The sequence below is a fragment of the Colletotrichum spaethianum genome (genome assembly GCF_022836535.1).
Source record: "Colletotrichum spaethianum MAFF 239500 DNA, contig31, whole genome shotgun sequence".
Lineage (NCBI taxonomy): Eukaryota > Fungi > Ascomycota > Sordariomycetes > Glomerellales > Glomerellaceae > Colletotrichum > Colletotrichum spaethianum.
The window spans coordinates 352142-366539 of record NW_026054801.1 but is presented as its reverse complement, the minus strand read 5'-3'; the positions used below and the strand labels follow the sequence as shown (position 1 = coordinate 366539).

Below are 14398 nucleotides of genomic sequence, written 5' to 3'. Positions count from 1 at the left end.
CACATAACCCCCAAACCCGATATCCAATGTTTCCTCAAGCACGGTTCCACCAGCCAAAAGTCCGAAGCCCCTCGATCCATGTCTTGCGGGCCTAGACATGCATACTTTTCGATTCTAAACACTCTGGACAAATCAATCACCCCTCTCGGTCCGTCCTGCACCCTAGTTTCCACCCTCTCAACAGTGACGAATCCAGTTCTGAACTTGGGGATGTACCTTGCATTCAGCCCCTGCGCGCTTGTTCTCCTTTCTCCCAATGTCCTCCGGCTCCGGCTCCTACTCTGACCTCGCCTGCCTCCGCCGTGCGTTCGGCGGCGGCATGACTTGGGGTGACGGCCTGAGGACGTGCGTGTCCTCATCAGCCGGTTCGACCTGGGTTTGCGTGCGCCTGGCGACCCTTCCGTCTTCCTCCTCCAGCAGGACGCCGCTCCGTTTCGTGAGTGACGGGATGTGCGACGAGGACTGCGCAATCTTTTCGAGCACGCGGACGGGGTCGACGCGCAGGGCGCTGGGGTCGACGCTGTCTATGCCGATCCTGCCCCTCTGCCGGCCCACGTCCTGAACAGAGGGGTCGGAGGCGGAGGTGAAGGATTTGACGTCTTTTGCGGTAGGTAGTGCGAGGCCGGGCGTAAGGAAGAGGACGAGTAGGCTTAGTGCGGAGAGGTGCATCTTAGGAGATGTCGTCGGTTGGATGCTGATGATGGGCAAAGCTAGGGTTTTTTGGGTGGTTGAGGTGATGCCAAGCGGCTCAGCTGACTATGTCAGGACGTGCGAACGACAGTTGCCTGAGCTCGGGAGGAGAAGGGGGGGAGAAAGAAGAGGTGACAAGTGACAGGGGCCAGCACAGAAACTTATAGCTCTTTGACGGTAGGCAAAGAAGCTTTTTCTCCGTCATTCCATCCGCGGTCTTGGGTTGAAGGATGGGGGATGTAAACGGTGCGGACGGGCCATAACGGTGTAAGTGCATCGGCCATTCTTGACACTTTTCTCGGAATCGCCAAGGCGGCAAAAAGCTTATAGTGAGGGGGAGAAGAGCCTCAGATGGGGGCAGGCCTGGAAGGTGAGGGGGAGGTGGGGGTGGAGAGGATTTCAAAGGTTCTGTTCCAGATGTTGAGCGAAGTCTGGTCATTCGTCCTCGCAGTTGAGACCAACCTTGATGAGGACATCGTTGCGCCCGCGCGTCGTTGCTTCGAAGCTTTTGGGAACCGGGGAACCCCACCTGCGCTTCAGAGGGGGAGCTTTGATGCCGGCCTTGCAACGCCTGCAGGTTGTGCTCTCGGTCGAACGAGGCTGGGCTGAGGTCCTGTCAAAGGTCCGAGCTGGTACGGTTTTGCTCGTTGTTTAGAACAGACTTTGACAACCTGTTAGTGGTGGCTAGGTGTATGCGCGTCGAATTTGGGAATGGATTTGACGAAACTTTGTCGCCCCTATCATCCAATTATTCTCTATCACATCGCGGTATCACTTGAAATGTACATTGCAAAAGACAGTCGCTATGTAACGACTGTGCTCCGAACTTCGTTCGTGCTTGCGTCACATGAAGCTAGATATATATCGCTGCAATCAATGCTGTCGCCGCAGTCTCTATGGACCACCACCCGCCTGCCTGGGTAGCAGCTCCGTTGTTTGCCTAGCAGTCTCCCTTCTCCCTTGTGTGTTAAACCAACTTATCATCAGTAAGACTCATAAACAGATGGGCCATCAGGATAGGCCTGAGGATCTAATCATGACTTGCACGAGCAGGACCGATAAAGCTGCCCCTTCCCAACATCTTGATGACTGGTGGGCGCTGCTTGTTCTGAGTGCCTGCTAGTACGCTCAGTCAGGGGAATAGTTGAGAGTGCACGATACCCTACGCTGCTGGATGCAGTTCTGCTGATCTGTTGAAGGCAAGTGCTTCCACTATGACTTTGAGTGGCTGACTCTGACTCCTGTCCCAGTTGAGAGCTATGTTGGCACTCATATACGTATCATGCGGGATGTGTGTGTTTGCTTAGTCTGCGGGTTGTCAACATAGGTTACACAATTCTTTACAGTTCAACGTTCAGTCATATCAGCTTTGCCTCTCGAGGTGGAGCCTATTTGGATGTTGTCGTTACTTTGTAACCAGGCTAAGTCTTAAGACAAAGCAAGAGTGTCAAGAGTGTTGCTACTAAAGACTTGCTGTTGTTGTTCTTTACACGGGAGAGAAAACAAAAAACGCTAATATATGCCCGAACACGTGAAGTATTTCTCGACGTCATGCATGAGTTTCTTTTCCGTGATTTGTCTTTACCGTTTGTACTCGGTCAACTGGGACCCCATATTAATGTTCTCTCACCTACTTTGTTCCCTTTTCTCATATTTTATCCAATGCTAAGCCGGGATCTGCCAGCGAGCTGTCCCGATTCCGTTACCGTGAACAAATATGGGGTCCCAGTTGACCGAGTACAAACGGTATCTGGCGTCCAAATATGCAGGGCGGACATCAATGCAAGCCAGCTGCCAATGAGAGGCTAGAAGAATCTTCTGATCGGCTTGCGTCCCACGTGGGTGACGCCGTAATTTTTCTGGCCTGTCTCGAAAGACTGGCAATATCAGCACCAGACCGAGTTTGAAAAAGACGGGGGATCTCGTAAGGTATATTGAGTCTCGAATAGGAGGCATTCGCTCTTTTTTCAGCTGTGTTTAGCATTGTAGATTTCTTTTGGAAGAATATGGTTGACTGAATTTTAACACAAACACTCCGGTTGTTTTGTCATACGAGGTCTCCTTCCATTGATGGCCAACCTTTTTGGCGCGTGATGATTCATTCGCCAACCAGCCCGCAGGCCCTGAACTCAAGATGGATACGACGGCTTCAACCTGTTAATTTAGCCAGGTTCAGATACCTGGTGATTCTTTTACCGAGCTGAGATGGCGAATGGGAAGCTCTTGATGTGACAAGGCTGTAGCTTTTGTTTTGCGCTGAAAAACACGACACATTCTCTGTGTTCCAGCGACCTTATACAGCACAAGTCACCTATTGGAATTTGTCAAGCAAAATGGTTTAGGGTTCAGTCTGTCAGATCCTAGGTGGTCAAATAAACATATAAAACAAGAGCTATTCCTTGTATCTAGTTGCGTGCGGGAACACAGCCAATCATCAGTGGTTTGTCCATAACCGATGGTAGGGGTTGATTATTGCACCTACTATTTGAGATATAGTCTTTTTTGACTGGATGATCAAAGTTTAAGCATAGTATACTTTTTGTAGACTTGTGCTACTGGCAAGGAATCCAAAAGGACAGAATAGGGACCAGTGATCGAAGTAGCAATGCAACACAACACAGGTATTAAACTCTTCGCGATTTCATCGCCTTTGCTATGAATCCCCATCAGTCACGTCCATTCAAATACGCCTATCGAATAAATCCGTACAGGCCAGTCGCATGGCTCATCAATTATCAAATTATCATTCTACACAGGACACTGATGGGGCAGCTTCATTTGAATCGTCATCTCTACTGTCAAGGTGAAGTGAGACACTGCCTCGGTCTGTCTGGGTTTTCTGGTATAGAATGCCTCACGCTAATCACAATCTTCTTGCTGATCCCTCCCTTACACTGTGATTCCATGTTCTCAAGATCGGCGCTGGATCTTGGTCGAATAGCGTTGATAAAATTTCCTTCTGAGTCTCCCTCTCTCCCCCCACGAATTTCGACCAATTGCTCGCTCTGCTGGGTGGCATCAACCCAGTCGCCATTTGCTTTCCTGGCCGAAATAAATCCTCTTGGAGGTAGGCATTTCGGCCGAGTGGGGTTGTACACTTGGGTCGTGAACACCAGTTTGGATGCCAATATGTCAATACTAGCCAATCATGACTTGTCAGCAACGATATCCGGCAAGATCATGTCGCATCCGGAGACTACTTACAACATTACAGATGGAAAGAGACACTCTAATGTGTAGGCGAAGCGGTCGAGTTGACTAGCTGTGGTTGTCGCGCTCTGAGCCGTCATCTGGAAGGAGTACGTGACTGCTCTCATCGTCCCCAGGACAGCCAATGTCGCAAGACGGACCTCGGTACTGCGCATGAGATACTTGAAGAACCCCCTTTTAAGGCCGCTCGAGCTGATGTTGACTTGACTTCAGCGAATGTCTTAAGAAGGAAGAAGGCGCTGAGGCATTCCAGTGAGGCGATAAGGACGAAGTAACCGATATGGAGGTTGTTCACGGTGCTTTGTAGCTTGGTGTTACCCCTGAGAATATATCTGACACGTGATGTGGCGATCATGATCCGGATAGCGATGATGGCAAGAACAATGATCCAGAAAAGAGCGTTAAAAACCTTCCACATCCTGTCTTTTAGTATTCTTCGGAGGAGGGCATAGCTGTAAAACGACAAGCCAACTTCTTGGATCTAAGTCGTGTTAGCTCATTTTCCCGCTCAGAGGAGTCTTCCATACGCACCACCCAGAAAACATCAGCAAATGCTGAGGCGGCTGCCTTGTGCTTGAGGGAGGGGCTCTCGTCGTAAAAGGCGTAGTAACAAAGGCCATTCGCAATGGAACCAGCAGCCGACGAGATGATGGGGACTACAGTGATTTGCGAAAAGCTTGTTATGCCTACAACGAGGAGACCCAAAAGCACGTTGGAGGCACCAATCGTGCTGAGTATCGACCAGCTTAGCTCAAAGTAGACCGGAAGAATGGGCGTCGACATGGTGATGCCGATGGAGGTAGTAGAACCTCTTGGAATTGCCCCATGGCAGACGTTTAAAGTAAAGGAACATGAGTTCAAGGTGCAGGAGTATGAAAATTGCCATTCGAGCGCTTGATATCTCGAGAAACCGGGTTGTATGAAGGAGAGAGGGGTTGTACACCTGGCCACAAGGCATAAAGGATAGCATGCACTCCGGAAGCTTCGTCAATACGTTATACGGCAGAGGAGAAGGACATATCCTTGTTTCTTGTGCGGGCAAACGACGGTCGCTAGATGGTTTGCCGAGTGAGATAGCCTTACTCATGGTAATTCCTTGCTGCTGGCTGCTGGGGCCTATGGAAGCTATTCCACCCACACCCGTTGCGTCCATAATCCTTTTAACCCTCAGCTGTGTCAGCGAACTTGTTTGAGCCTTGAAAACAACTTAAGATTCCAAAATCCCGAAATTCCGGCATCTGGAATAAGGATGTGGGTTGAAGAGTTGATGTGCTAATTGGCTTTGGCTAGCTCCAAATGCTAGCACGTTTTACGAGAAGGCGATGGTCTGGGCCTGGTGGTTTTGGAGGTCCACGTAAGTCTCGTATTGAGTACAGCGAGCTTGCGTGAAGTCGAGCCCATGCCCTTCAGAGATTCATTCTATAGCGCATAGCGATGCTACTTCGAACTGCTCCTAGCACAGACACGGCCCGACATCTTGGTTCTTGGGTTCCTGGGTCACGGCGGACATGCTGACCTGCGCTGTCAGTCCGGGGGAGTTTCTTGGACCTTGGGGTTCCCATCTTGTCCACTGACATGTGAGCAGCCCGGGGCAACAAAACCGTAGTCCAAGCACCTGTCAAGGTTTCGTAGCGCGGCACTGGCGAGTTTCCAGAAAGCTTAATGACACCCCCATCGATGTGTCGATATGGGAGGAACCCTGCACGATGATGCGCGACGGGTGCCCCACTAAAAACGTGGACACGCTGATGATCATGGCTTGTTGGTGGCGACAACAGTTTCCACTTCAGTCCTGGGCAAGTTGCAGAGGGAAACCCAAGTGTCCACACAATGTGACTTGGCTGAACTGTGATTGGGTTCAAGGGTAGATATACCCTGAAGACGTGGAAATGACGACTTTTGGGTGCAATTCTCTCGCAACCATGGCGGAGCCGAAGTGATTGAGGACCAGTCCATTGACGGTCTTGACTCCGACCCTCTGATGAAGAAGAAATGGCTAGCCAGTTAGGTAACGGATTGCACCAGGCCAGCCTAGGTAACAGTCGCCGATCAGATCATTGAATGCGCATGAAGTGCAAAAAAAGTCACAGCTTCGTTGGGATCAACACCAAGTTGGTATGACGCGCCCTTTGACCTCATGCCGTGTCCCGTCCTCCGGGGCGCTGGCGCGTAGACTTGGATGACGGGGCTCGAACCGTACCCCGAAGGACCTTTATTGGATGGGCTGAAAGTATGGGGCGGCGTTCGGTTGGCCTTGGGAGTAGAAATGCAAGGACGGTGATTGATGCACGCAACGGAACAGTCTCCGGTTCCATTTGATGCCGCGAAATACATCCGGGTGCCTGTGCCGGAGAATGTTGCTGTCGTGTTGGGTCCAGGGGTTCGTTCCGTGTTCAGATTTGTGTGGGTGGCAGACGTTGACCCGTGGCCCGGCACCAGTCAGTCGCCTACTGCTTTCGCACGGCTTCGGGTATATTCGCCAATTTTCAGAGGTTTGGTTGAAATAGGCCGCGTCAATTGCACAGAACTTGGGAAGCGTGTGGTCCACAACCAAGAATGACTAGTCGCTTCTTTGTTCGACGGGATAACGCTTGCCGGGGCAAGAAACAGGGCATTGGGTGTGGCCTCAGAAAAGTTCGGCTCAGAGGAGGTTGGCAATTGGTCCCTAATACAGTCACAAGGTTCTTGAGGATTGCGTACGCATAAAGGAGTCGAGTCAACCCTTCTTGCAGATTTCGCCTTCAGCCAAGTTAAGGAAAGTCCGGGAGGCGATGTGTGTGCAAGTCTTGTTCGGCTTGTGGATCATTTGTACGAGTCTTTTTTGGCTAGTTGACAACAGAAAGCAATAGACTAAGCTAGAGACTTTGGGGTCGAACATGTGAATGGTTCAACTCCAACCGGAAACCCCAACAGATCTTCCGTAAGCTGTAGTTTAAAGCCCTAAATGCCGAAGGCTGTTGTGTAGTTTTCCAGCGACGCATACAATGCGCAAACCGAAATTTAGTAGTCGTTCATTGGTGGACTTTGACTAACCTAGATGAGTTAAATGATTGTTGAGTAAGATTCAAATGTGTCGGGGAGCAGGAACTTTTCATCAGGTTGAATATCATTGATCTCGTTATCATCTACTGCAGAGTAGAGTCGGGCATAAGCTCTTGGTCCTGTTCGAAAGACAATCCTCCCCAAGACGCCCTCGCTGCAACCGCTAGTACATCTTCGCCAACCGCCAATTTCCGGTGTCAATGTTTTAATGACTGTGCCAGTACTGAGTCATCTTTTAAGTGTTGCTCCAAAACGCCATGCCAATAAGCGATAGATCACGCAACAAGACCCGCAACCAAGGCCTTTCCAATACGGTGTCTTTTCCTTTTCAAACCATCGAGGCCCCTTGTGATTGTGCTCTCGCGCTGTGAGAGGCGGCCTCCTCGAAGCCAGAGAACCCGCTTTCCGACTCCAGTGAAGGCATGTCCGCCTGAGGACCCATGTTGAACATTTTCCAGTCAACATACCCGTCCCCTCCTGCTACGTTCGTGCAATTCTGGCTATGCATTTGCATGCCATGTCCACCAGGACCCGAGGCAGCCGCCATGCTCGATTGTACCAGACTCTGTGCCGCACCGGAAATGTACTCTTCGATATAGGCACACCCGCAGCCACCGTGTTGAAGTACCATGTTCTTCAGCATCAAGATCTCGCCGCGTAGCTGTGCCGCCTCGTTGTTGAGGCTCTTGTTGATGTTTTCCACCATGGCCTCCTGGGTTTGCAGCTCTTCAATGCCCTTCTGCTTCTTTTGTCGGCATTTGTACGCGGCCTCCCGGTTTCTCGCGCGGATACGGTTCTTCTTGTCGTTGGTGGTGCCGCCATGGTCGTTCATGAGTTCGTCTGCGCCGCTCGCCGAAGCGGTCGATGTACGTCGCGAAGTGCTTTTTCTTTGGAGGTTGGTGGTCGTCGGGGCCGTCGCGCGGGTCGTCTTTGGGGCGCCCTCCGACAGCCTGGGTCGGCCTCTGCGGCGTTTCGGTGGCTCGGGTGCCTCTTCTGACGGGGGAATTTGATCATCCTTCACCGAACTAAGAATAAGGGGATCAATCGGCGGCGCTGATGGAAGATTGGTGGTGGTAGGTGGTGAAATGATGGAGCTCGTTGGCGAAGATAGAGATTCGGCGTCATTGCTGACGGGAGAGTCTTGCCATCCTGAAGAGCTCTGCGTGGATGTCGAAGAGTGTCTGTCCGGTACCAACAAAGGTGCTTCAGGGGCTGAACTCAGCGCCGAAGGAGCCACGAATGCGGAGTGCAAGGCATTTCTCCCAGACCCAATCGGTTGTTGCATGCGTTGCTGCTGCTGCTGGAACAAGAATCTCGTCCTTTGTTGTTGTTGTTGTTGCTCATGTTGTTGCAAAATCTTTGCGTCTGTGGAGTTTGCGAAAGAGTTGGGCGGCGATTCGAAAATTGTTGCTGTACCCGGTAACCCACTTTGTTGAACCGTAATCGCACCGCTAACAGAAAAGTCCATGGCTGCGGGCTCTCTTGTGCTGAACTGAGGTTGTAACCGGGGAAGAAAGAGAGTTTACCAGGGTGTATCCAGGCCTGCCAGGCTGTAGCCGGGTTGGTTGGTTAAGCTTGGGTCCTGGAATAGCGTCGATAGCGGTGGCAGTGACTCTGACACGATGCTCTTTGTTGCTGTCGATGGCGGTATAATAAAATAAACCAGGTTCGTGACTTTCAAGAGTACGTCTGAGGAATTCGCAGTGGGATAAATGACGTCTGAATTTTTAGACCGTTGGCGGCTGACCAGAAACATATATATATACGCTTAGGCTTTTTGAAGGGGGGGAAGGGGTTGAGGGCGAAGACCCTTTGGATCTTTTATTAAGTACAGACAAACCGAAAGAAGACTGGGTGCGGAGAGCTGATCCGGTCTTGTTTTTCGTAACCACCTGGGACCTGGCACGAGCATGGTACAGTAGCAGCAAGGCAATAGAGACAAGGCATGGCGGAGGACAGTAACCCCATACGGTGGATGTATGTAGGTCAGTGCCAGTTCCCAAATCGGGATCTTGGATGGGCGGTGATACCGCGAGGAGAGTCAGGCCAGTCAAAGGGCCCCATGGAGGTCCAACAGGGTTGGGGAGAGGGGGGGCGAGGTTATCGCCCAAGAGTTGCCGAGGGGGGGCCGTGGGTGAAGGATGTTCATTGTGATAACCAGCGCCTAAACAGTTCCATGTTTGTACAGATATCGTTCGCAATGCTAGCCACTGCGGGGCTGTTAACACCGATGGAAGCTTCCCAGGAGGCTCTAGGCCCTGCTTGGGCCCTAGGAAGGGAGACGGCAAGTTTGTGAGCTAAATCTGTGCGATGACGACGTGTGCCTGTCCGACGCGAGATTGACGACCTGCTTTCGTCTGCCAAGAGGCGTGGCCCGGAGGTCACCTCCGGACGGCTGAGTCATCTTGATTGGCTGTTAGTCCCGGAATCTGTTCCGGGTACCAAAACGACGTCTCTCAGCGGTCGAGTCGAGTCTGGCTCCGCACCAATCAAGATGACTTATGTACCTGGTAACCTGGACTGATCGGCCGGGTCCCACCCACTCGACGGTCCAACTCCAGGCACGCACAAAGTATAGAGTACTGTGTGCAGAGACTTGTAGCCGGGCATTAGCATTCCACTAAAATGGAATCATTGCCAGGAACACTCCGTTGCGTCCATTCAGAGCCTTTCTTCATCCCCATTATATCTCCACGGTTGTTCACATCCCATACTCTCTCCATCCTTGCTCGCGAAAGCATGCAGCTCGTCTGGAGTCTCGAGTTTGCTGCCACCCCTTCAGCTCTCCGAGACTCCGAGCCCTTCCATTGGGCAATTCCAGCAGCTTCTTGGTCAAGACTGTGGCTTGCCTCGAGTGGCAACACGGTGCAAAGACTGTGACTATATTGTGTGTGTGTGTGTGTGTGTGTGTGTGTGTGTGTGGTGCCCCATTTCGACGCGACAACGAGCCACATTTTCCATCCCCTCGGAGTTAGTCAAACAGGCTTTGACCATACATCCGCCGTCGCAGCCACGCACCACGGCATCAATCTCGGTTCCCCGTCGTGTCGTGCCCCAACAGCTCGACAACTGAGCATCCATCGTACTGATTTTTCGGCTGCTCGACGCTCCCCCGCCATGTCGTCATAGGTTCCCCATCATTGGTAGTGTAGGTGCCACCCTATCCTCGCTCGCCCACATCCCCAGTCGACACCTGTTCCTGAGGCTGGTGCACCGGGACGCCCCATCCCACGTTTACTAATCGTATCGAGCAGGGCTTCTAGGTGTCAAACCTGGCACCGACCGCGCGCTCCGTAGGCGGGCACAAACTCCGATGGGCTTTTCAAATCTCGATCTCTGAAAATCCCATACAATCCTGCCCGCCTACTGCCCACTCCAGCTTACCCAACCAGTGACTAGTTTCCGGAGTAAACCCTCCATAGGATTGGTACGAGTCTTTGCGTCTTTTCGCTGCTGCGTCCATCCGGTTGAATTGTTACACTCCGTCGGGGTTTGCACGGGCCCAAGCGTTGCCCGTCAAACCCGGCACACACCAGCCAAGATGATGGCCTTCCCAATGTATCCCGATACCCTTACTGTTCGCCCTCTGAATTCCCATCATCGGCTCAATGAGAGAGCAATGATGGGTTGCAGCCAGACCCGTCGAAAAGGCGGCGGCCTCGCTTCTGCACTGCATCCCTCCACTTGAGGTAACATTTCCTGATGCTTTGCTCTTTCCCCTTTCTCCCCAGATGATCATTAAGCGATGATCATCGAGCGATACGCGAGACCGTGAGCAAGTCACTCAGATGCTATAGAGCCCCTCGCCGTGACACTCTCCCCCCTTCAACAACCGCGAATCTCGAAGGCCATCGAGCCTCACCCGTACCACAAACCGGTCATCCGAGCCATGGCCCAAATCTTATCTCAACTGCAAATGTTTCTTGGCCGCTGGCCGAGGAACCCGAGTAAGCTCCAGTCCAAGACCAAACTGGCCCAAGATTGTGCCTAAAAAGGCACTTGAAGGGACCGTGTGGCGGGCGAGCCCCCTTTGGTCTTCGTTCTTCACTCTTCATCTCTTTCTGGTTGTTATTGTTGTTATGGTTGCTGTCTGTTTTACACACACTGTCAAACCTTAAACTCGACTCGGGTTTAATACTTTCTGCTTTTTTTCCCCTTTGAGCATATCAGATCATCTCACCTCCTTAATCACTGCCGACAGGTTGTGTCACACAACACCCAGGTTAAGGTGCCGGAGCGTCTGCAATCTGCAACCCCAGCGAGTTGTGCCACTGCCCGGACACTTCATCCCGGGTTCGAGGACGACAATATTCCCGTCAAACCCAATCAAGAGACTTGCATATCAGCAAAGTAGGTATACAAGTCCGATCCGGCGAATCCGGACAGGCTGTTCAAGAGGTTTTGCTGCTTCACGGCCGCAAGCCTCCGGATGACACTTTTTTATTTTATTTTGCAAATTCACCTCACCCTCTTCTTCTCGGTTCTTGAAACATTTCATAACCGCACATGCGACCGAATCCCGATAGCCCAGCCATAACGGCGAGAAGTCACTGACCCCCGCAGTCGCTCTCTCGCACCCATCCGTTCTTGTTCCTCAATGTCTTTGGTCTAGCTGTCACAGTGCAACTTCCGTTCGAGTCCGCATGCCAGCACATCATCACCGCCGCCTCCGCGGAATCGTCAGGCTTCAGATGGTGGGGTTGACGCTATCACTTCCGTGAAGCAGCCGGGTACCGCTGTTGCTTCGTTTTAGCTGCCCCCCCTGCGGCTGTTGTTCACTTCGGGCCCGCTTGGAGACCCCGCCGCCAATTCCAGATAGCCGTGTCAACTCGTCATCGCTGGTCCAGCTGCGGTTACCTACATCGGCGGACGCCGTACCCTACGCATGACGGCCTATTGAAGATGGATCTACGTTGCTAAGCATCGTTGATCGAGGACAGCAGCCATATAGCATGGGTCTTCGTCGATGAAGACATGGCATGTCTCCCGGGATTGCTTGATGGCTTTTGTTCTTTCCGGACAGAGGGGGAAGGCGATCGAGGCATGGTTGAGGTTGCCGAAAATGAAACGTGTACAGGGACGACATCCGGTCCTCATCTTTTAGTCCCGGCTTGTTCTTCCTCTGATCAACCTGATCAAGGATGCCCGAGCCAGCAAATCTCAACAATATTTGTCCACCCATAAGACAAACATCACGTAGTACCCAGTCGCCCTGAGAGCAACTGTACGCATGCAACATACGAAGCGTTACACGAATCACCGCGCCTGGTTCAAGGTATGGGAGACCCAGACTTTGCATTTCGCAAACGAGACATTACTAAGGCACGCGCGGCCCGACTAGCTTCTCGTTGCTTGCGGCCCATTCATCTAGGTATACTAGCTCGGAACACGGACCAACACGTCCGGGCACCGAATGCCAGCAGCAGCAAGCAGACTACGACCGTCAAAACCAAGTGTTCCTGCAGACTTTAGGCTGCGGTGCTCTCCCAAACCCAGCGCAGCTCACGGCCCCCGGCTTGTGGCTGCTGGCTGCTGGCTGTTGTTGTCGATCCATGAGATGATTACCTCTCAGACGCAGCGGTAGCGGGCCGCATCGGCCAGGTCGCATGTGTTACGGAGCTAATTTCAACCTTGATCACTGTCATCGCTGGTTAGGCGCCGCCGTGAACGACGGCAAGATTCTGAAAAGGGCGAATGGCAGTGCAATTCAATCCCGGCTAGTCCGCCAAGAAATTTTGTATCATTTGGCATTTGGCTCGAGAGGGCCACGGGAGCTAACAGGAGACTAAATGGACATGCGGGGCTCCAGCCGAGACCTGCTTTCCACTTCGTGCCCGTCTCGAGTCGATCCACTACCCTTAAGAACGGTTATTAGGGCGGCGGACAGCGGCTCACATTTCCTTTCCCTTTAGAGCAGATCCAGTCGGGGATAGCCAGTCTTGAAGAAGTTGGCGGGGTCAAACTTGTTCTTGACCTCCTTCAACCTAGCCACGGTTTCTTTGCCATACGTAGCCACCCAATTCATGTCCTTCTCCGAACTCAAATTGCGGTAACCGTAGGGCAAAGCATGCCCCTGCTTCGACAGATCGTCCGCCAGATCGTCTGCCCACTTCTTGTACTCCTCGTACTCTGCTGCCTGCGCCGTGGGGTCAATCACGCCTGCCGAGGCTGCTGCAATGCGATGTCTTATGCGCAGCGGGTAGCATGCCCCTGGGTTCCGTTCGAGTGCTCGTCCGTGCATGTAGTGAATGACTGTTGCACAGGTCGCCCCCGGAGGTGGGTGGTTGTGAAAGACTTTGGCCACTTCTGGGGTGAAGTGCTCGAATATCCTTAGTCGAGGGTGCCAGTGGGTGTTGGTGGGCGAAGGCATGGTGTTGAAGAACGTGTAATCATCAACTGTCAAGTTAAATGAGCCATTCATCCCCTACCCTCAATCGTAGGCGAGCCGAAAAGCTTACCTGCTGAGACTGTGTTGAGCACTGGTGTGCCCAAAGCCTTCATCTTCTCCAGATATGCCCATCCGTCGTCAAGGTTATCGTTCTCTGATATCCAAACAAACAACCACGCGATCACGGGTCCTACGCCGGGCAGAGTCAAGTGAGATGCTTCGCCTGTAAAGTTGATCGGCAGCTCTTTCTCGAACTCGCTGAACTTAGTCAGGACATCGCCAGCCTGTGCACTTGGGAATCCAAGGAACCCCGCTAGGAAGCCTGTCTGGGGATATAGCTTGACTCGGAGCTCGACAACAATGCCAAAGTTACCGTTGCCAGCACCACGAAGAGCCCAAATCAGGTCCGGATGGTCATCAGTGTCCACAGTCTTACCGTTCGCAAGGACGACTCGCGCGCCGAGGACCTGGTCTACGCCCAATCCGTGGAAGGCGCTTGTGTAGCCATAGCCTCCGCCTAGAGCCCAGCCAGCAATGCTTACAGTTTGGCACCAACCATGGGGCGTGAGGAGTTTGTGCTGCTGTAGAAACTTTGATAGCTTGATGCCCAAAACCCCGCCACCGATACGGGCAGATTTCTTGTCTTCGTTAATAGAGATGCTGTCTAGGCCTCTCAAGTCGATGATGATCCCTTCTCTTCCTTGGGCCTGGGCAGCACTCATGTCGTGCCCGCCGCTTCTGATGCCGAAGGGGATGTTCTGAGCATGCAGCTCAAGAACAACCGCAGAGACCTCGGCTTCTGTTCTAGGTCGGATGATGGCCAGAGGTTGTTGTGTCATGCTCGCGTTAAAGAACGTCCGCACTTCTTCGTAGCCCTCTGCGGAGAGTGTGTATATTAGTAGCCCGGGAACTCTCTCCGAGATGTCTTGCAGCTGCGGCGCGTCTGAAGCGAGCTGGTCGGGTGTCGATGCCGCGGGGTGAGACGCGCGGAATTCCGCTGAAGCTTCGAGCTCTGCCATCACGAGCGTCTTGGTTGTAGTCTTAGTTTGATGGATCTGATGATGCTTC

At 52.5% G+C, this 14398-nt stretch overlaps 4 protein-coding genes across 4 annotated transcripts; all 4 read right to left on the bottom strand.

The window, feature by feature from the left end:
- Positions 1 to 276: 276 nt before the first annotated feature.
- On the bottom strand, positions 277 to 669 carry ColSpa_09894 (uncharacterized protein; the record flags this gene model as incomplete). The annotated part of the gene is made up of 1 exon (XM_049276106.1): positions 277 to 669. One exon carries the CDS (start codon positions 667 to 669, stop codon positions 277 to 279), a length of 393 nt encoding a protein of 130 aa, XP_049132063.1.
- Positions 670 to 4326: 3657 nt separating this feature from the next.
- Positions 4327 to 4683, bottom strand: ColSpa_09893 (uncharacterized protein; the record flags this gene model as incomplete). The annotated part of the gene is made up of 1 exon (XM_049276105.1): positions 4327 to 4683. The coding sequence occupies one exon, from the start codon at positions 4681 to 4683 to the stop codon at positions 4327 to 4329; it is 357 nt and encodes a 118-aa protein (XP_049132062.1).
- A 2587-nt stretch (positions 4684 to 7270) lies between these two features.
- On the bottom strand, positions 7271 to 8410 carry ColSpa_09892 (transcription factor BYE1; the record flags this gene model as incomplete). The annotated part of the gene is made up of 1 exon (XM_049276104.1): positions 7271 to 8410. One exon carries the CDS (start codon positions 8408 to 8410, stop codon positions 7271 to 7273), a length of 1140 nt encoding a protein of 379 aa, XP_049132061.1.
- Positions 8411 to 12850: 4440 nt separating this feature from the next.
- Positions 12851 to 14349, bottom strand: ColSpa_09891 (FAD-linked oxidoreductase auro; the record flags this gene model as incomplete). Its single annotated transcript, XM_049276103.1, has 2 exons — positions 12851 to 13338; positions 13401 to 14349. 2 exons carry the CDS (start codon positions 14347 to 14349, stop codon positions 12851 to 12853), a joined length of 1437 nt encoding a protein of 478 aa, XP_049132060.1.
- Positions 14350 to 14398: the final 49 nt, after the last annotated feature.